The sequence below is a fragment of the Nansenia antarctica genome (assembly GCF_963989245.1).
Source record: "Nansenia antarctica genome assembly, chromosome: 1".
NCBI classification, from domain to species: Eukaryota; Metazoa; Chordata; class Actinopteri; order Argentiniformes; family Microstomatidae; genus Nansenia; species Nansenia antarctica.
In genome coordinates, this window is record NC_137674.1 from 24,530,874 (window position 1) to 24,552,393 (window position 21,520).

Genomic DNA, 21,520 nt, shown 5'->3' on the forward strand with positions numbered 1-21,520 from the left:
ATTAAACTGAATCTGAACCTGAATATACTACATTTTTCAACTAAATTAAAATTGTAAGATGTTACGACAACTTTCAACTAAAGTGGGACACCCGCTTTCCCCTCTACTGTGTACCTAAAAACTTCTATTGCCCCCCTTGGACTGTTTCTCTGTTCCTCCAGTGTAAAAAAAAAAAAAAAAAAGTTTAGAAGAAGGTGATAGGAGAAGGTTTTTCCAATGGCCCCGGGCCTGAGCTGGATTACTCTTCCTGCTACGACTGGTGGACTGATGATTCACATGCTTAGTCAAATGTATTGATTGTAAGTCGCTTTGGAATAAGGCGTCTGCTAAATGCCAAAAATGTAATGTAAAATGAGCCCAAAGAGCCATCCTCTCACACAGTCGGGGTGACCAGGTCCTGGAAGGAGTGAGCTGGGATCCAGTTGGAGCCTTTCAGAAAGACAGGTCGCCCGTTGACCCGGAAGTAAAAGCTCAGACCAGTGGAACCTACGATAGGCTCTTGTACTAGCTCTACTGTGCGGAAATACACCTGAGGATAAAAAAACAACAAAAAAAGGCTAGGTTTAGAAGATGGTGATACTTCTATCACAGAGAATGCCAATGGCCCCGGGCCTGAGCTGGATTACACTTCCTGCTACGACTGGTGGATTGATGATTCACTTGCTTAGTCAAATGTATTGAGTGTAAGTCGCTTTGGTCTGCTAAATGCCAAAAATTAAAAAATTAAAAAATGTAAATAGGGAACAGACTTTCAAGTAACAAATTATAGAGCCACATTACTACATTACAGATTAATTCATTTAAAAAAAGAAGAAGAAAGGAATGAGAGGGGAAGGACAGGAAGGATGGTTAGGTGAGCTCTGACCTGGGTGTGTGTGCTGAAGACAAATGCTCCTCCAACTATGGCTCTCAACCATAGGTCATATGCAGGCTGTCCACCATATCCATTCGGCCACCACAGATCCACACTACTCTAGAAGAGACACAGACACAGACACACACAGACACAGACACAGACACAGACACACACACACACACACACACACACACACACACACACACACACACACACACACACACACACACAGTGAAGAACAGAGCCAGTAAAATAGATGTATCTGGGCTGGACAAATTATTATGGTAATTTAGAGGTAATTTCTGCATTCACACATTCACCTTCCCAGCATCCTTTGCTCACCGTGTTATTAACATGAAGGTCGAAGGTGTACTTGCTCTGCCCAGGGAGAAACAACACTTGGAACGGCTGTTCTGTGTCCAAACCCAGTAGAGAAAGGGTGACTTGCGCTTTTGTTGCCTCAACAGCATCAACAAGCAGTTCAGCCTTCACCGTCCACTGAGAGAGGGAGGAGTCTAGCAAACACGAGGACCACAGCCAGGTCAGCAGGACTAGGAAAGCTCATTCACAAATTAATAGAATACGATAAAAAAAAAAAAAAAAAAATGGTGACACTAATTCAACCTGAACAATTTGATACAGAATGCACCAGAAGTGTGAGAGAGCTCAAAGAGGTTATGAAATGATAGTAATAATAATAATGTTATGTTATAACATGTTAATAATAATGTTAATAAGAATATTATAATAATAGTGTGCAATACTAGCAGGGTTCCTACAAGTTTCAACAAGTCGAATTTAAGACCTTTTTAGACCTTTTTTAGACCTCTTTGAATAGATTTTTTAACCTATTTGCAACATCATATGATAGCTTTTTGTCATCCTCGAGGTGATGAAATTAGGGATTTCACTGCCATACAGACATAAAAGGAAGCGAATTGGCATTTTTTTGGGTTCCAGCTTTTCCACGTAAATAGATGTGGTCGGACTGATTTCCTTGCAGGGGTCTCATTTTTAAGACCTAGCATCTCATTTTTAGATCAAACAGCTGAAATTTGAGACCTTTTTAGGCCTTGTGGGTTGTATTGCTGGATTTGAGACATTTTTTGGTTTTTTAAGACCAGTGCGGGAACCCTGTCATAGGGGGACATACTGTAGACTGGGACAGTAGAAAGATGGATCAGCCGCAGCACATCAAAGGCTTCGAGACGCACCCCCTTCCACAACCCCATGGACGGGAAGGACGGACCCCAGTCCCAACTGAAGGAGTTCTGGGCCTGGAGAAAAGGCAGTTAGTTCCGACCAAGTCATTTGATTGGATTTGATTGGACAAGAGGCATTCCATGAGTGCTGATATACAGTATAACAGCACTGGGACTTTTAACTATATGTATCACTCCGCCGCACAGATGTTCTACTAAATGACCGTTAATTAGGCTACATGTTTGTGTTCAGGTTACTAGGCAACAGTCCATTTGAAGTTCAGTTGCGTAACTATTTTTTGTTTATTTTTATGATTAAATAAACAAACAAATCATAATCTGTTGTCGCTTATTACTGTTAACTAATAAATTCATAGGAGAGACAGACCTTCTACAGCAAGTGATTCAAGTATGTGAATTTGCTAGTTGTAAGTCTGTAAATGGAGGTTAATTGGTTTCAAGTTTAGACAATTGCATTGTTTTGATATCCATTTGTTTTCATATGAATGTTTGTGTTGTTGTGCTGCAGTAACAAACATTCATATCAAAACAAATAAAACAAATGAATATCCAAAACAATGCAATTGTCTAAACTTGAAACCAATTCATACCACTTAACTCTTCTGGAGGGGTGTCCAGAAATATAGCCCGAGTGAGCCCCTCAACCAGGTCTCGGGGTGGTAAAAGGGTAGCCCCTCGGCCCCGAGCCTGGTGGAGTGGAGAGGAAAACAACAACCCATACGCCGAAGAAGAAGAACCACTTAACTCGCCTTTCTGATGAAGTTGACGTGACATTCACCCTTCTGCACATCTGGAGGACAATCTGGGGGCACCCTGTAGGCGGAGGCCTGGCTCTGGTCAAAGGCGTAGACCACGGGGGACAGGAAGTTCACCTCCAGTAGGTTCTCACCGTCTGTTAACAAGCCACCTACTTCAAAATCCTGAAGACCAGAGAGACACGGAATGACAGCCTTTTACACAGGAAAAATTACAGCATTCCAGAAGATTTGTTAAAGAAAAGAATATATCCCGCCCGGCCCATGTACAGTAAAAAAGACATTCAAGAATTGAAACATCTGAACATAGAAAAATAACTAATTTAATAATTATTATATAAAAAAAAAATATTATATGATTTTCATGTCTTCTAAACATACATATCTGCGAAACATGTTATCCGTCTTGCCCACAATGATTCCATTAATGTAGATGGAAGCTATAGTGTCCACTCCTTCAAACACCAGTTGCACTCTCTTTTTAGCCCTGTGTAGACAGAAAGATAAAAGTAAAAGTATGAGAATGTATCCATATTCTGGAACTGCATGTGGAAGGTGATGATGTGTAATTTGTGTAAAATACCAAACTATTGACAAAAAACAAAAAGAGCATTATAAAATGACCTTAGCGCAGGTGACACTGATATTGTAGTCATGTATGTCCAGTTATCAAGAGCAATCCACCTGTACGCCACGTCATTGAACCTGTAGTACAGATCCTGAGGAGAGAGAGGGGGGGGGGGGGGGGGGTATTAAAACATAGGAAAGCTCTTCATCTCGGAGAAAGAGACATTGAGCTGCACACTTTAGCGGCAGAAAAACAACCCAATCCTGAAAATCAACTGCACTTTACTGTGCTTTAAATGCTCTTAACTGGTCCACTCGCGTATCCATGGAATTCATTATTTCTTAATAATTTATCAGTAGCTAGTACACATTTGGCTCAATGCGGACTGAATGGAAAACTTCTCGTCTGGTGTGATTTCAGACTTCAGAGTACAAAATGATGTCAATCGTACCTGGACAAAGTCCTGTTTCTGCAGAGCTGAGTGAACACACCCGGGGACTTCTGCAGGCAGCGACAGTGACCCGTTTGAGTTCTGCAACGTCCATTTCCCGTTTAAATTGTACACGAGCGGCTCTTCTCCGGATATAACGTATCCAAATAAGACATGAAAACACACTGCATACTTAAAGTAAACAAGAAGGTTTCCTCTGTTGCTAAGCGTTGTCATTGTGTGTGTGTGTGTGTGTGTGTGTGTGTGTGTGTGTGTGTGTGTGTGTGTGTGTACAGCTTCTCGACTCAAGTCATATGACCCGGGAATGGATCATATATGACCTGGGGTCAGCTGACCTGCGATCATGTGACCCAGATCAGCTCGTCGCACGTGGCACTAATAAAACACATCTGGGCTTGGAGTGGTTGGTTATGGCATTGGCAGTGCTTTTAATACGTGATATGGAGATCATTCTCCATGAAGAATGTTTTAGTATCTAATGTCACGCTGACATAACAGTTGACAGTTGCAATAAAACGGACACTTTTACAATGGGTGTCGTAAAATCAGATGAGCTGAGCTGCACAGAAACCTGTTTCATATTTATATATTTTTCAACCAACTGTTTCAAGTGTTCCACTACTACACTATCACTATAACATAGTATTTCATTTCATATCTAAGAAAATTATGCAAAGATCTTGTACACAATCAACAATAAAACACAGCACATAGGTATGCTTTAAGCAACTTTATTGAGGGGAAAACTTAAAAGAAACAGAGCTATAGTTGATCATCAACCGTTAGCTTTGCATCATTTCAGGGCTACAAGAAGACAGTGTTTAATAGGATGAATTAACTAAATAGCTCTCAACTTCTAAAACAATGAAAAATAAATGATAGAAAGCCTCAAAAGGGACCAAGTTTCCAACTGCCCGCCCCTGCAATCCACCTCATTTTGCAGAACATATCGGATATATACCTTTAATAACATGCATAAAATACAACATTAAAATTCTTATATTTTCCTAACTGTGGATGCTGACACATACTGCAGGGTTTGTCTTGTTTCACAGTTGGTAATGACGTAAAATATGTTTTCTCAGGCCATGGGTCTCTAACACTAGAAGAAAAGCATACACTGACATCACACCAACGGCTCGGTCCAGATGAGACATGTCCAAGTTGAGTCAGTGTCTTCAGCATGTGTTCAAAACAACGAGTAACACCGTCAATTTGGGTCATTTAAGTCTTGTGACCGAGTGGCAGCGCAGGCAAGGCCAGCCGTATACTTTGTGCATGCTCACATCGAGAGTTCAGAACCATGGAAGACTCCAGATGAAAATGTTTTTTTTTTTTTTTTTATCTAAAATGAAACTGGCACTTCTCCAAGCTAGAAACACTATCTTCTTATGGGCACATGGGTGAAAATGGGGGCAAAATGGTCTAATTAAAGAACAAAACAAAAAATTAAACCAACAATTTAAGTTGAATCCAGCTACAACGTTCTCCTTCAGGTTTCCATGTGATGTCATCACATGGCGTATTTCTGTGTCCATTCTTTTGCTATTCTGTTGTATCTGCAAGACAGAGAGAACGTCGTCAAACCCCCACAACTAGATTAAATATTTCGTATAATAATCATACTAAAAAAGGAAAACAGAAACATCCCCATCGACACACCAATCAAGAAACATAGGGCAAACTAGTGTTATCCAAAAAAAACATTCTTTCACAAAAAAAACATTTTCACAAATAATTTGTTCACAATTTCAGTGTGTAACAAAAGCAATTAGTGTTCAAACACACTTAATGATAGCAGTATCTAATCGGATCAACATCATAGATGAACATTTAAATGACATACAACATCCTACTCACTACACCACCACCTCTCCTTCACTTTCTTTGAGGCCAAAAAGGGCTACTTAAGTTGTTTACAACAAGTGACTGCCGGGACAACAAATGCAAGTTAAATACACATTTAAAAATCTGAAATTGGTATGGTAAAACACAATCCCATCAAACCGTAGAACCTTCTAGAGCAAAACACAATGGTGACTACAGCCTTACATGGACTGCAGTAGAAAGCAGAGGGGCAGGGGGCAAGAAGGCCTCTGGTTAGTCCAGCATGACAGACAGACAGTGGGGTGAGGACTACATGCTACAAACATAGACCAAACTCATACTGCTGTCTGTCCAAAATGCACAGCTAGCCTTTAGCCTTTAGCCTTACCCTAAAGCATGGCATACTTTGTTGTCCATTCCAGAGCTAGTCTATTGTACCTAACAGAGCAAACGTGGGTTACACATAGTATTCAGGCAACTGACTGCTTTATTTGCACACACAGACCTATGGTTGGAGTTGTCAGTCTGACCAGTGGACAAAGCACTGCTGAACAGACTCAAAAGAAGAAAGGGATGAAAACGGCATGACGCTGAGAGAAATTATCGTGATCAAATTCTATATGCCGTCCGCATAGAACAGACAATTGTGTTACAAAAATCTGTAATTTCACCTTCTGTGACAATATAAACAATGAAAGTGTGCGATAAATAAAACAACAGGTTTTAAATATTGGTCGATTTTCCTAACAGGAGACTGAAGGGGGTGTCAACAACTGTGCAGAACACTTACTTCTCAATTTCTGTTTTATAGATGCGTGCGATCTCTGGCACTAGGGGGTCGTCTGGGTTTGGGTCACATAGGAGTGAACAAATGGACAGAAGAACTGCAGAGAAAGAACAGTTAGGGACTGGGACTAGATGCAGGTGAATGGATCTTCTCTTGTGGACTGATCTCATAAAAAAGGGAGAAAACAGCTGCCCTTCCAACTACTTGAAAGGTCTCACACACACACACACACACACAATATGACAATTTCTGACAATTTCTGACACATTTACACTTGCATGTGCTGCAGCAAAAATGATGATTGGACAATGACAAATTATTAACAATGTAAAATATATCCATCAGTACCATAAAGTGCCACAGGTATATGATTACAGATCTATTTTGACTGTCAATGCACCCCCTACCTTTAGAAATAGTTAATGCAGGTGACCACTGAGATCTGAGAATATCCAGACAGATACTGCCATTACTGTTAATATTTGGGTGGTAAATTCTTGTGGTAAATGCAACCTAAAAGAGAGACACAACATACAGTGTGGATAAGCAAAACAAAAGTGAAGATCAATACAACAAATGTCAATACATTTAAAAATAATACAATATCTGCTTTATCGTGATCAGGTCTTGACAATAAAATAAAAATGCCCACACAAGTAAATGTTTTGCTACTGATCAAGGAATAGTTCACCCAAATTATGAAATCATGCAATTGTATTTTCCAAACCAAAAACCAATAGAAAAATATACCCTGAATTCACATCATGATTGAATTTTTATTAAAACATTTCACTAAGCAGTGGAAAAGATATTTAGAGAACAAAAGCTTAAATGTCTTACCTTAGGTGGTTTGAAAGGGTAGTCTGTTGGGAAATGAATTGTCAAGAAGAAAACTCCCCCCTGATATGGACTGTCATTCTGGAGGTTAGAGAGAGTAAACATCAGTCAAAGATCAGCCATAACTATAATTAAGCAATATCACACGAGAGGGAGTGTGTTATACTGAATATCAGCACGGCTGTGATTTGGTCGTAGGTACATTCAGTAATAAGTGACAACAGATTATGATTTGTTTGTTTATTTAATAATTTATTTTGGCTCCGTCAACAAAACATAGTTCCGCAACTGGACTGTTGCCTAGTAACCTGAACACAAACATCTGCAAGCTAGCTACTTTGTATTAACGGTCATTTCGGAGTGATACCTATAGTTAAAAGTCCCAGTGCTGTTATACTGCCTCTTGTCCAAGCAAATTACTTGGTCGGAACTAACTGTTGTATAATCAAACATAATCCCTCTATGCTCTTATGAGTAAAACATAGACTCATAGTCAGCAATAATAATAATAATAATAATAATAATAATAATAATAATAATAATAATAATACATTAGACTTATATAGCGCTTTTCTAGACACTCACAGACGTTTTACAAACTGAAAAGATCGGGTAGTAATAATGAAAAGAAACCAAAAAATAAAGAAAAGAAAGTATAGGAGTGTAATACATTTTTAGATGACTAAATCTAAGTGTCTTTGTATGGCGGAGAAGCGGCGAACAAGCAACGCCAGCGTCCTCTCTCAACCGACATTTTTTGAAAAGCTGTACATTCTATATGACAATATCCATCTTTGACACCTATAACAAATCAATGTCACAGTCCTCAAGTCATCCCCCCAATAAGTGTTATCAATAAAGCCTGTGGTGATACTTAGTTACTTACAGGGCCCATGATGGTGGCTTGCCAGTGAAACACTGTGGATAAAGCAGAGGAAGCAGAGTTACAGTAGTTTAGCTAAATCCACCTCGTAGGTGTTTCAGTGAACACTAATTAACCACACATATGACACCTACTGTCATCTCCCACTGGGCCTGCTGAGCACTGTGCTGGGGGGTCACGGGCCAGGTCATTCAGCTCCTGAGGGGACAGAGGGAGGGAGGGAGGGAGGGAGGGAGGGAGAGGAGAGGGAGGGAGGGAGGGAGAGGGGAGGGGAGAGAGGGAGATGAGTACAATGACAATCACACTTAAAAGGTGACAACACAAAGCGATGAACATTGAGTTAATTCCTAATCTGTAAAAAACAAACAAAAAAAGCAAGCCCTTTTACCCCAGTACGTTTGGCGTCACGGTTTAGCAATTTCCAAACCAGAAACTCCCCGCACCAGAGTACCAGTGTACTACAGCGGTAGAATGACCGTTTTTTAGACTCTGATCTATTCATACAACAAGGGACAGCACTTTCCCTGTTTTCACCATATTGTCAGCGTCTTTGAGCCTCGGAAAAGCGCTATATAATTATAATAATAATAATAATAATAATAATAACTTTATTTGTATAGCGCTTTTCCTGCAAACTTTGCAGCTATATATAATATAATGAATTATTATTATTACTGAGGCATTTCGAAGAGAGCGCCTCAGCCAACGTTGGACCCGGAAACACGTCACGACTTAACAACCGAATAGAGAAAATGTCCTGACTCCTGACATGCAAAGGATCTGAGGTGTCAACATAAACAGACAATTTGTCACAATTGAGGTGTGTCAGGGTTCCTACAAGTTTCAAAGTCAAATTTAAGACCTTTTTTAGACCTCTTTAAATATAATTTGGGACCTATTCGCGACACCATATGATAACTTTTGGTCATCCTTGAGGTGACGAAATTAGGGATTTCACTGCCATACAGACAAAAAAGGAAGCGAATTGGCATTGTTTTGGTTCCAGCTTGATTAATTTCCGCGTAAATAGATGTGGTCGGACTGATTTCTTTGCAGGATCTCATTTTTTAAGACCTAGCACCTCATTTTTAGACCGAATAACTGAAAAGTGCTACCTTTTTAGGCCTTGTGGATTTGATTGCTGGATTTTAGATTTTAAGGTTTTTTAAGACCTAGGGCGGGAACCCTGGTGTGTACTGTAACGTGGTAGAGCGAGACAGGCATAATGAGACCGTAGAAGTGCTCAGGAAGTCCGGGTGAAGCCTCTCTGTTAAAGATCCTACCGCCTGCCTGCCACCCCCCTCCTGTTTAATAGGCTAGGTGCACTATCTCCACTACTTCCTGAAAGGCACCTGGCATGAACATATCCTCCTGTCTCACTCTATTGGTTTAATTGATTAATCAGCTGTGCACTGTGTGTTCCAACAGTTTACTGCACAGCTGATTAATCAGTTAAACCAATAGAGTGAGACAGAATATGTTCATGCCAGGTGCCTTTCAGGAAGTAGTGGAGATCGTGCACCTAGCCTATTATGCATTGGTTTAGGGGTAGGGGCCAACTCGTTATCATGACTAGGGTTCACAGCAAGATGAAACCGAGGTGGTTACTTCTGCTGTTATTTTTAGGTCTCTGTCTATTTTTAAGGGGTGGGGGGCCTACACCCAACCCTGTGGGGCTCCACACACACGGTCTGTTATTCAACAATGAAGACTTTCACACTACTTTTACTAGGGTAACTTCTCTTTACCCTTCTCTCTCTTCAGTTCATTCCTTTAATGCTAGCTATGTGTCAAGCACTAAAATTTCACATATGTAGCTGTTGGCTAGCTACACTTGACTTCACTGCTGTGTAAAGTCTCCAGCCAGGTACACCAACACTGGCTTATGGGTATGATAGAGCCCTACAAACATAACATTGGCTATCTAACAAGCTCACTGTTAGCTTATCTGCGACAGCCAACTACCACTTGCTAACCTGCATAGCCTACAACTTCCTGGTAGAACCATGGCTCAACTGGCGAGCCTAAACCTCGGACAGAGATCTCCCTGCTGCCTGTTGTGTTGCCTGGAGGAGAAGGCCTGGTGGAAGTCTGCTAGCCGCTAGCCAGCTGCAGGCTTTTTTATGAGATCAGTCCACAAGAGAAGATCCATTCACCTGCATCTAGTCCCAGTCCCTAACTGTTCTTTCTCTGCAGTTCTTCTGTCCATTTGTTCACTCCTATGTGACCCAAACCCAGACGACCCCCTAGTGCCAGAGATCGCACGCATCTATAAAACAGAAATTGAGAAGTAAGTGTTCTGCACAGGCCTCTACTATACAGCGACTGAACAACATCTGAACTGTCAAACAAGCAGCGCTGCCGGTTAGCAACGTGAGCCCTTTGGCTTTTGCTAACGTTTTCTGTAGCTAACTACCCTAGATAGGGGCTAAATACTTAGCTTTCGAGCCAGTTGGCTAAATAACCATAACCAGTTTCCATGTTAAATGAACGAGTAACAGTATCATAGCGGGGGGGGGGGGCTTGTTTATCTGTCGTTCTTGTTCAGTTCCTGACTTGCCAAGTGTGATGAGGTAGGTAGGTAGGTAGGGAGCCAGACTAGCTAGTGAACCAACCTTATGGATCCTTTTCAGCGCCATCCTCTCGCTCCGACTAGTTATGAGACTCTTCTCCGTTCGCCAGGGAATCGAAAGACAACTGCCTGTAGTATAGCTAAGCAGTATTGTAGCTAGCTTGCTAAAAAAAAAAAAAGATAGATTGAACAGCAAGCTAATGCAAAAAAATGGTAAACTTCGCCTTCGGCCCTAAATCGAGCTGTTTTAGCGAGCTAACTCCTAGGCGTTTGCGGCGATCGCAGACAAAAGAAAACAGACCCAAAACAGTCCTCCGTTAACGTCCCTATCGCCTCTTAATATGTGTCAAAACGATCGAGCGCGTTTCTATAGTCATCGATGTGTTTGTTCATCTGTAGCTGGTCCGTAACAACAGCTCTTCCTCTCGGCACAACGCTAGCGACAAGATGTCCTCTTCGTCCGAAACAACCAGTAGCTGGCAGCTTTAGCTGGCTAGAGCTACACGCATTCAGACTGGGCGGGCCTGTGTGTGGCCCCGCCCCTCCAGCGCTGTGTCACAACAACAAACACGCTGCTGCTAGTGGAGCAGAAGAAGAAGAGGGCTCTCAAGTCTCACGCATTTTTTTTATTTTTTCTACCGTTAGGGTTAGGTGTAGCTGGTATAGTGTAGCAGGCCAAGTGTTGCCAACTCCTCTGCCATGGAAGTAGCTGTTGGCTCTCCTAAAAGTAGCTAGATGTAGCTTCAGGGTTCCTACGGATCCTTGAAAGTTTGTGAATTTAAAAAAAAATATCAAGGCCTTAAAAGTTTTTGAAAATAGACATGGGTCAATGAACGTGCTTGAATTCCCCTCCCTCTCTCTCAAATTTTTATTTATTTTTTAAATTTACGTAATTATAGTAGATAAGTCACATTGCTTAACTTAACACAGTAACTTTACACATATTTCACAATATATTGTTTTGCTGTGCTGTGGTAGAGAAGGCAATACAAGAGACCATCTAGTGTTCAAGCCTCTACATTCAAATTGTTGTCTGTGAGCGGATAGTTCCTATTATATAAATTCTCATCTAGATCTGTCTCAAACTATGCTGTGTTGGGTCCTTGAATTTGAGGGTCTTGAAAGTCCTTGAAAGGTGCTTGAATTTGATGTTTCAGAAGGTGTGGGAACCCTGTAGCTAGATGATGTAATCAACTAATTTGCATAATATGCCATTCTGAAAGGCTTAATGAAATGTAAAAAAAAGGCGGAGCAGGTTTACAAATGAACTATTTACGTATTTACAAACTCGTTTTTTTTTTTTTTTGCTATACGTTTTTACTGAGCCATTATGGTTAATGAGCTGAGCTGACTGACTATCATTATGGTTAATGATAGCTAGCTAAGCTGACTGAGAGGGTGCGATTCACTGACTGAGACAGAGCAAACCGTTTGAGGGATTTTTGAGTGTGAAACTGAAAGACAGAGTGAATATTATTTAAACAAAAACATATCTACAAATATTATACCGAACTATACAAAATCATTGTTGTGATGGGATATGTTAGATGGCTCTGGAAAGTCGCCAGATATATCGACAAAGTCGCCAAGTTGGCAACACTGACTCCACTCAAGTCGTTGGTGAAGTTCACAATCTTCACATGAAGTAATATCTAGTTACCTTCCCTACCCACTCTACCTAAATTAAGCAGTAGAGTAAATGTACATGAGTAAATCAACATTGTTTTATTACAACAACTATCAACTTGTGTATTGTAGTAGCTTAGCATGACTGCAGGTAAGAATGTTCTACTGCGCACGCTTTCCAGGATAGTTTGAGAGGCCAAGATCGCTGATGTGCTTCATACAACTGCTATACAAACACAAATACTACTCCTTTTCCCCATATTATAAAACTGGGGCGACAGGAAACGTTCTCTATATGTGAAGTTCTGCGTTAAAACATGACAAGGACGAAATGAAAAGAAATGTAATTATTGGATGTACACATGGAATTAGTTTCCCAAATATTGAAGCATAATCAAAAAGATAATGTTGTTTTCATTATAAGTAGATTCATTTATCAGGTATTTCTACGAGTTAGCTCTCATTATAAATATTGTAATAACTATAAATCAAACAATGAATTAAATTCACTTTCACACATGCAATTGGGCATATTATGGATATCATTTTTACAGTACCTTGGCTTGGGCTACATAAGCCACTAGTCCAATCCAATCCAAATGTTAAATAACTAAATATGAGCACATTTATTACGGTGTCAGATAAAGTACAACATTGTTTCACAGAAAAAAGGTATAGGTGTAATGGACTTGTTTGAGTGAACCTTCACCACTACAAAGGCACGACTACTCTGATGTGGTCACTCCTTCCCGGTGCTTGTGTGACAGTAAGTGGCCTCTGTGCATGTCCTGGGTCTTAGCAGGGTAGTTTTGGCCTCTCTGGGTAAGTCCAGCGATGGGTTTGTATGATTGGTTACTTGACCCTCCATGGGAGGGTCGTCTACATTGTGTGACTGTCCCAAGTGTTCGTGGCTCAGTTTGGTCGGCTCCGTTTGGTCTACCCTGCCAGCTGAATATCCACAACAGGAGCCGTCCTCAATAACTACATTCCCGTTATTTCTGCCCATTGAATCAACAAGATTGTTCCATGATGTAGTCGTCATTGTTTTGACGACACACGTTTGTCCTTCAGTGTTCGGCATGACACCGTCAGCCATGATCGAAGTCTTTTGAGTTTCCCCAGGCAGAGATTCAGACGAGCTGTTTTCCCATTCCCGTGCGTCATCCTTTTCTCCCTTAATTGAGTTCCGTGTACCCCCAGTCTGTGATCCGTTGCTGGGAGTAAGGTCTACTCTAGTCAATACTTGGCCGTTCCTCTCTCCGTAGTCAGCTCTTTGGAACGACACAGAGGTGTTCGGAGAGGAAACGGCGAAACAACCGAGTTGTCTGCCAGCTCGGGCACTCCCTGAGTGAGCTGTATCCCACCCGTCACCTTCACTCATGGCTTTGGGAGTAGTAGATTGCACTAATAAACCTTTGGTTCTGTGGTTGACCTCCTCTCCACAGCAGGCTGCTGCCCCCTCTCTGGGAAAACTCTCGCCCTCCTGTAGGCCATTACTGTCTCTATTGGTAGGATAAGAAGCATGATCCCAAGGCTCCAGTTTCAGGTCCGCGGGGCTGGGACTATGTCCTGATGAGCAGCTTGACACGGGGCTTGCAAAGCCAACAAAGTCGCCACTGGAGCTGAAACGGAGGCCTTGAACGGGCTTCCTGTGTGGACCATCTGGTCTGTCTTCTTCATCCACATCGTCGGCTTCTTCTTCTCCTCCGACACACTCTTTCCCCTCCTGCTGCTCTGTGAAGCCTGGGTTAGCTGGGGCCTCTAGCTGTGTGGCCTCTTGTGTGGAGGGGTCTCTATTAGAGGTCTCGTCTCTCCCCTTTGCTGCTGCCGCTGGCTCTGTCTCTGTCTCCCTCTGAGACGGGCCGGCCTGAGCATCTCCTGCCCCCTGGTGGCTCGGAGGTGGCATGGTGGGTCTGACTGACTGGTGGCACATGGGGCAGGTCTCCTGGACGTAGAGCCACTTGCGCAGGCAGTTGCCATGGAAGAAATGTCCACAGTACGTAATCACAGCAGAGCTCATTTCCTGAAGGAAAAGAAGAAGAAGATGTGTGTTAATGTCTAAAAAGACGCTTTAATGTGATTGTTGTTTAAATGTGTTGTTATGTTATGAGACTTCTACTGCCCCCCAGCACTGCGTCTCCTGAAGACACCCGCTTTTCCCCTCTACTGTGTCTCCTAAAAACGTCTATTTGCCCCCCTTGTACTGTTTCTCTGTTTCTCCAGTGTCAAAAATGTTTTAACAAAAAGGCTAGGTTTAGAAGAAGGTGATAGAAGAAGTTTTTTTTTCCTTCTATCAATGGCCCCGGGCTTGAGCTGGATTACTCTTCCTGCTACGACTGATGGATTGATGATTCACTTGCTTAGTCAAATGTATTGATTGTAAGTCGCTTTGGAATAAGGCGTCTGCTAAATGCTAAAAATGTAAATGTAAATGTTTAAACTGACCAATTCGGTACACCAGCCCTTGTTGTCTATATGTCATAGACTGTGTATTTGTGCTGTGAAATTATGTGTGTTTTTAAATTGAAATACTTGTTTTTAAATTGTTGTTTACCTATTGTATTTGTGCTGTGAAATTATGTGTGTTTTTAAATTGAAATAGTTGTTTTAAATTGTTTTAAACGGTTGCTTACCTATTGTAAAGCACTTTGATGCTATACAAATAAAGTTATTATTATTATTATTATTATTGATCAGCGAGCCATGACGACGGACCTGGAAGCAGATGGCACAGACGTCGCCGTGCAGCTGCAGCTGCTGGGCCGTGGCTCTGGGAAGGGAGTTGATTTTCTTTGCAGCCTCTTGTCTGAGCAGGAAGCTCCTCCAGCCAGACTGCGCCCTGAGCCAGACGTTGAAGTAGGAGTGGATGATAATGACGGAGGCGCCCATCCAACTCCATTCACCGAAGAGTGACTCCCACGTGCCGTAGGCCACCACACAGAGGGCCACCACAAACTCCAGCATCCGGCTAACCGCGTTCACCCAGTAGATCACCTCGTCCAGGCTATCTATCGGGTCGCTCCGGAAAAGCTCCACCATGAAGAGTGAGTATATCAGCAGAGTTCCCGTCACCTGAGAGACCAAACGAAACAATTTACTGGTGTATTAAAATATCGGTCATTCAGATGGTGTAATACTTTTTAGTTATTTATTTATTTTCAAAATTAACACTAGAAGAGCCTTTCTTTTACTGTGAGTAAAAAGAAAATTCTATCTTTGCACTCGATCAAATTTCAGGACCCTCCTTTCATGACTTCTCCTAGATATGTGCGTTCTACCACCCAGTATCCTTACATTTTCAAAATCACTTCAGGATAAGCTAGTATATAAAGCTGTTTTGCAGTTTTTCTGTATTCATAGCTTTCAGTCACGTGGTTTCTTCCCTAGCAACCACCGACCTGACGGGCAAAAAGTATCATAGCAACATCGCTCAACATGGCGATTTACCGGCTGCCTACTATTTAGACCACCTCACCCATGAAGAACTATCAAGATACACGACGGTGATAGGAGTAGAGGATCGACTCCATTCAAAAACGTTTGGATTCCATGTCTTCTCCTCTATCCGGACACGTTGGAATTATTTTCCTAACCCCCGGAGAATCAAAGTTATTAACCCGCAAAAGGTGCGTCCTTGACCGGCTTTCTCCGTGAATAACACCGGTTATGGAGGTGGTACAAATACAAGACTATTATTGCTAAATTCACCATCAGTATACGGTCATTTTGAGCCCTTAACCACCTCGCTGACACCCCGAGAAGATATACTTTTAATACGAAACTCGATCAACCGGGCGTTCGGGAGTTCTACCGCTGCTGGACGGAACTCCCGCTGACAGCGGGTCGAGGGGATATTTCTACCCGGGAATTCGCTCCTTGCTGTGTCCACGGTGATAGGAGTGGAGGATCGACCCTATTCAAAAACTTTTCGATTCCATGTCTTCTCCTCTATCCAGACACGTTGGAATTATTTTCCTAACCCCCGGAGAATCAAAGTTATTAACCCGCAAAAGGTGCGTCCTTGACCGGCTTTCTCCGTGAATAACACCGGTTATGGAGGTGGTACAAATACAAGACTATTATTGCTAAATTCACCATCAGTATACGGTCATTTTGAGCCCTTAACCACCTCGCTGACACCCCGAGAAGATATACTTTTAATACGAAACTCGATCAACCGGGCGTTCGGGAGTTCTACCGCTGCTGGACGGAACTCCCGCTGACAGCGGGTCGAGGGGATATTTCTACCCGGGAATTCGCTCCTTGCTGTGTCCACGGTGATAGGAGTGGAGGATCGACTCCATTCAAAAACTTTTCGATTCCCTGGCTTCTCCTCTTTCCGGACACGTTGGAATTATTTTCCTAACCCACGGGAAATCAAAGTTATTAACCCGCAAAAAGTGGGTTTTGCCCGCAAAAAGTGCCTTTTGCCCGTCAGGTGGGCGTTTCCACTATGCTGTGACGTCACATGAAAGCTATGAATTGGAGGCAGGCTAAAAAAAAGAAGCGCACTCTAGTGATCTCTATGTGTAAATAGCAGATTTACATTCTAAAAAGGGGGTCTATTTGACCCCTAAGGTGGCTCTTCTAGTAGGTAAAAATAGGCACAGCTGTTGTAGTGTTAAACCTCTGGCTTCTTCGCCTACTCAAGTTCTCTTACCTGCAGTGAAGTGAGCATGCAGCTGGACACCAAGATAAGAAGCCAAAAATCCATGTGGAAGAACTGAGCGATTTTGTAGGCCATGTATCCTGGGAACATCAGTAGAACCAGACACATGCTGAGGCCTCGGAAGTGTTTCCATAAGCTCCTACAGAGGCAGCAGGAGAAGCCGTCAATAACAATGACCACAACAAATCGTGAGCTTAGAATGATAAGGTTCTATCTCCGTTTAGGGTAGTTCAGAGATATTGAGCGTCAAAGTTTTTACATTCCATTATGTTTTGTGAGATGGAACCTTTGTATTTTATGAATTACTAACTAAAAAATGTCAACATTTTTAAAATAACACCACACAGGCATTAATAAACACCTAATGGATCAGATTATGTAAAAAACTAAATTTTGACAAAAATGGAGATAGAACCTTATAATTCTAACGTCACAAAATAACTTGTAGGTTCTGAGCGATGGTGCCCGGCTTCGTGTGTTGTTGACTGTACCTGTTGCGGGACGCCCCCAGAGCTAAGATTATGGGGTCTGTGATTTCGATCATGGACTGCAAGGTAGAGGTCACCACGATGAAGAGGATGATGCTGAGGAGGAAGGTGCGTTGCAGTGCCTGCATATCTAACAGACCGGTCTGAAGTGCCAACAGGAGCAAAGTAACACCCTCAGTCACACCTCTGGTGGGAGGGAGGGAGGGAGGGAGGGAGGGAGGGAGACAGACAGACAGACAGAGACACAAGAGTAGGGATGAGAATCAAGAACCGGTTCCAGTTGAGAACCGGTTCCAAATTGTTCAATCCATCGGAATCGTACCTCCAAGGTTATCGATTCCTTTTATCGATACCGGCATATAGGCCTTACAGCTTGGTTGGGTGGCTTTTTAAGACCAGCGCGGGAACCCTGCATAATAACCCACCTGTGCATGACGTTATCGTTCTGTACAGCAGCATAACCCCCCAGGTAGAACTTGCACAGGTTGAGCAAACCCAGAGCGAGGAAGGAGACCACAAACGTCAGGCCGAGGAGAGAGTAGGGCGTGGCACAGCACTCTGACACGCTACCACAGAGGAGACAACACTGACATTGAAAACCTGAGACAACAATATGTCAATAACAATATAATCAATATAATCCCTTGTTGACAGTCTTTGTAAACATAGATATGCTCATTGGAAACAGAGTTATACAGCAGAATTTAATATAAACTCTTCTCAGAAAACTAGAGAGTCAGTGTACCTTGTGAGGACGAATAACAGCAACCCCTGGTGGCTGGCCGAGGCATTGTTGGCCATGGTGTAAGAGCACAGTTGGACTACAAAAAGCACAAACCAGAAGACACTGAATAGCACTGGGACAGCAAACTGGTTCCAGAGAGAGATGGCCACTGCGAGAAGTCGATACAGCTCGATTGCCTGAGAGGAGAAAAAAGAATGAGAGTGAAATTGGATTGAATAATTGAATAGAGCTAGCTAGGGAGAGCTAAGGGATGGGAGGGTTGACTAAGAAAGAGGATGTGGTTTGGTTACCTCTAGTTGTAGCATATCTGAGTAAGCAGCCCTTGCCAGACGGTACGGCACAAAGAGATTGGAGAGGAGGAACATGGTAGCTCCCACTCCAGTCAGAACCATGGAGAAGGAGTTGATGGTGAGCAGTGTTGCATGGGGAACAGCGCAGAGTCTGGCCAGCAGGGGCAGCATGTGAGCAGAAAACAGCCACACCTTTTTGGTCTTCATCAGGAAGGCACACAACGTGCTGAGAATAATCTGACCTAAACATAACACACAAGGGGACCGTTTAAACATGTGTGTGTGCTGGAAGTTGACATTTTAGACATTTTAGCAGACGCCTTTGTCCAAAGTGACTTACAACAAGTACATTATCTTGTCTTAAGTAAGTGAATCATCTATACAGTCACGATAAGAAAAACAAATCTATGCTACCACGACCAGGGGTCATTGGCAGTCAAAATGCTAGAAGAACAGTAGAGAAACTGTATTATAATTACAGTCACATTACACTCTTTTCAAGACCTTTCAAGAACACAATTTCTAAATGAGAATAGTATAACACTTAGACAACCACATAGTTTCTATTTAAATAGACTGAGTAGATGTGAGTCGGTGCCAATCTTACTCGTAAGTGCGGTGACAAAACGGTTAAAAGCCAGAGAGTCGAAGTACAACACCCCGCCATAACCGTGGTGCACCTCTCCACGCACATAATCCCTGTGGAGATTGAGAACAGGCAGAACAGACACACAATGTGTTGGGAGCAAGAAACTTGTCTTGTAAACAGACCCAATGAACCAAAAACAACAGGACAGGATAGAGTGAGAATATCTATTCTGTGACAGTGTCAGGGAAGTGTAGTATAGCCTCTCACTTGGAGATCTGGTGTCCCACGTACAGGAGAAGGACGGTGAGAATGTGGAGATAGAGCTTCACAATGTGCCTCAATGGCAGAACTAACACCACCATATTAACCAGGTGACCTAGAAAGAGGCACAAGAGTCGTGTTATTTGTCAATATGAGCAGGACATTTCTGCTACTTTTCTGAAAATGTCATTTGGGGCTTTGGCGCATGCATGCATACTGCAAATACACAACTTGAAATGAACTGGATCAGACAAATTCATAGCAAAGTCAAAAGTGTGTGGGTCTGTTAGCCAGGAAGCAATGCTGTCTTACTTTCACTCTGGTACCAGGCTACTGACTTGTAAGGAAATGCTTCACACATACATACGTACCTAGGTAATACAGGTTCCAGATCACATACTTGTATTTGAAAAGCATGTCTTCGTTTTTGGCCCTGAGGTGCTCTGTAAAACTATCTATGTCGCATTTGTATAACAAGTCCAGCACCAGTATGCTTGGCACCCTTAGGGCAACGTTGGCAATCTCTTCCAAACGAGGCATCTTGAGGCAGCGCAAGGAAGGATTTGAGCTTTAGGAAGTTGTTGTTAGGAAGTGGAAAGCTTTCGTCACATGATAATTAGATCCATTCTCGTCGCCACGTCCAAAGACAGGCGCGTAGACCTCTCTCCCTCCGACTGGTCCGTCATAGCTCGTTTTAGATCAGCTGTATAGCCTAGGGATCCAACAATTAGGACAATAGGAGAACGCATTGACTTTCACTGACACTATCGTGTTGACAAAACAACCAAATCAAACATGCATTTAAGTTCCAGTCGGCCACAAACGTGGAGGTTTCAAAGCCACATCTTTGGACAGCCATGCATCAAGACGTTATCCGTGGCGTCCCGTTACTACTAGCTAACGCGGCTAATGTTGAGCCTGGTACATGTGCACAAAACAAAGATACTACTAGTGGCAGCACTGCGTGACGTTGGAATTATAAGGTTCTATCTCCATTTTTGTCAAAATTGAGTTTTTTTACACAATCTGATCCATAAGTGTTTATTAATGCCTGTGTGGTGTTATTTTTAAAATGTTGACATTTTTGAGTTAGTAATTCATAAAATACAACGGTTCCATCTCACAAAACATAATGGAATGTAAAAACTTTGACGCTCAATATCTCTGAACTGCCCTAGACGGAGATAGAACCTTATCATTCTAAGCTCACGACTGGTAAGACTCAACAGTAAGCAGCAGCTGCCGCACAGAGATGATCGTAAAAAACAACTAGTATCTGGCGAGCTCGCTAGGCTAGCTTCATTCTGACATCAGTGCCGTGTCATAGTGGCAGATATTCTGAATTCCACTGATTTCAATATCACAAACGATATAAGAAAGGCTACCTGTCAACGTGGTAACAGTGGAAAATGGGTGGTAAGGTGCAATGTTATGATTCTTCGATTTCACTCGCTTGCGTGGCCATTTCCGGAATACACGTCACCTTTAGACAGATCGCGCATTCGATTTGACGCAATTTCACATTAAAAGTCAGCAATGTGCGCATCACATTTATATTGCGGAGTACAGTCATGTAATGGATGTATAACTTTATTGACAAGTAATAACATTTTCAGATGATTTGAGTAGAAGATAGGTATCTAGAAGAGATTTGGAGAGGTTGCATTCTCATTTTATGCACCCAGATTGTGTCTCGCTGCCAGTTTACATTAGGGATGCAACCTCAGCAAATTATGTTCAAGTCAAGACTAAAAACCCATCTTTTTAATATTGCCTTTAAATGAGCTTCACTTTGAGCTGCAGCGTTTGCAGGAAAAGCGCTATACAAATAAACGTGATTATTATTATTATTATTATTATTATTATTATTATTATTATTATAACAATTTCAGATGGTTTGAGTCCATCGTCGACAGATCCATTACGTTGACAATTGTGTTTGTTGCATGGTTGCGTCCTTTTATGACATCATTCCATAATATTGCCGTCTGAAGTTTACCAGTGTCTTCACCTTCTGACAGAAGGAATAATAATAATATTCAACAAAAATCTGTTTAATCTGTGACTATATCTCGCTCCCTGTAGAATACAAA

The 21,520-nt window shown here is 42.2% G+C and overlaps 3 protein-coding genes across 3 annotated transcripts in view; all 3 read right to left on the bottom strand.

Moving 5' to 3' along the window:
• Positions 1-4,069, bottom strand: part of manba (mannosidase, beta A, lysosomal) — a gene marked incomplete at its 5' end in the record, with an annotated part of 13,419 nt that extends 9,350 nt beyond the window's left edge. Inside the window, 8 exons of the mRNA XM_080542322.1 lie at positions 378-529; positions 866-973; positions 1,199-1,371; positions 2,010-2,133; positions 2,829-2,999; positions 3,216-3,321; positions 3,459-3,553; positions 3,854-4,069. Of these exons, the coding sequence (XP_080398448.1) occupies positions 378-529; positions 866-973; positions 1,199-1,371; positions 2,010-2,133; positions 2,829-2,999; positions 3,216-3,321; positions 3,459-3,553; positions 3,854-4,069 (1,145 nt within the window). The remainder of the gene's footprint in view (positions 1-377; positions 530-865; positions 974-1,198; positions 1,372-2,009; positions 2,134-2,828; positions 3,000-3,215; positions 3,322-3,458; positions 3,554-3,853) is intronic.
• Positions 4,070-4,576: 507 nt separating this feature from the next.
• Positions 4,577-11,216, bottom strand: LOC308158273 (ubiquitin-conjugating enzyme E2 D2-like). The gene is made up of 7 exons (XM_080531867.1): positions 10,803-11,216; positions 8,322-8,385; positions 8,191-8,222; positions 7,308-7,385; positions 6,875-6,980; positions 6,471-6,564; positions 4,577-5,412 (listed from the first exon to the last, which is right to left on the bottom strand). Exons 1-7 carry the CDS (start codon positions 10,824-10,826, stop codon positions 5,367-5,369), a joined length of 444 nt encoding a protein of 147 aa, XP_080387993.1. The 5' UTR covers positions 10,827-11,216; the 3' UTR covers positions 4,577-5,366.
• Positions 11,217-12,665: 1,449 nt separating this feature from the next.
• LOC308167093 (RING finger protein 145) lies at positions 12,666-20,090 on the bottom strand. Its single transcript, XM_080541459.1, has 10 exons — positions 19,799-20,090; positions 19,434-19,542; positions 19,185-19,276; positions 18,578-18,819; positions 18,288-18,463; positions 17,968-18,108; positions 17,546-17,728; positions 17,046-17,193; positions 15,101-15,457; positions 12,666-14,408 (listed from the first exon to the last, which is right to left on the bottom strand). The coding sequence occupies exons 1-10, from the start codon at positions 19,965-19,967 to the stop codon at positions 13,125-13,127; spliced, it is 2,901 nt and encodes a 966-aa protein (XP_080397585.1). The 5' UTR covers positions 19,968-20,090; the 3' UTR covers positions 12,666-13,124.
• Between the last annotated feature and the right edge of the window lie 1,430 nt (positions 20,091-21,520).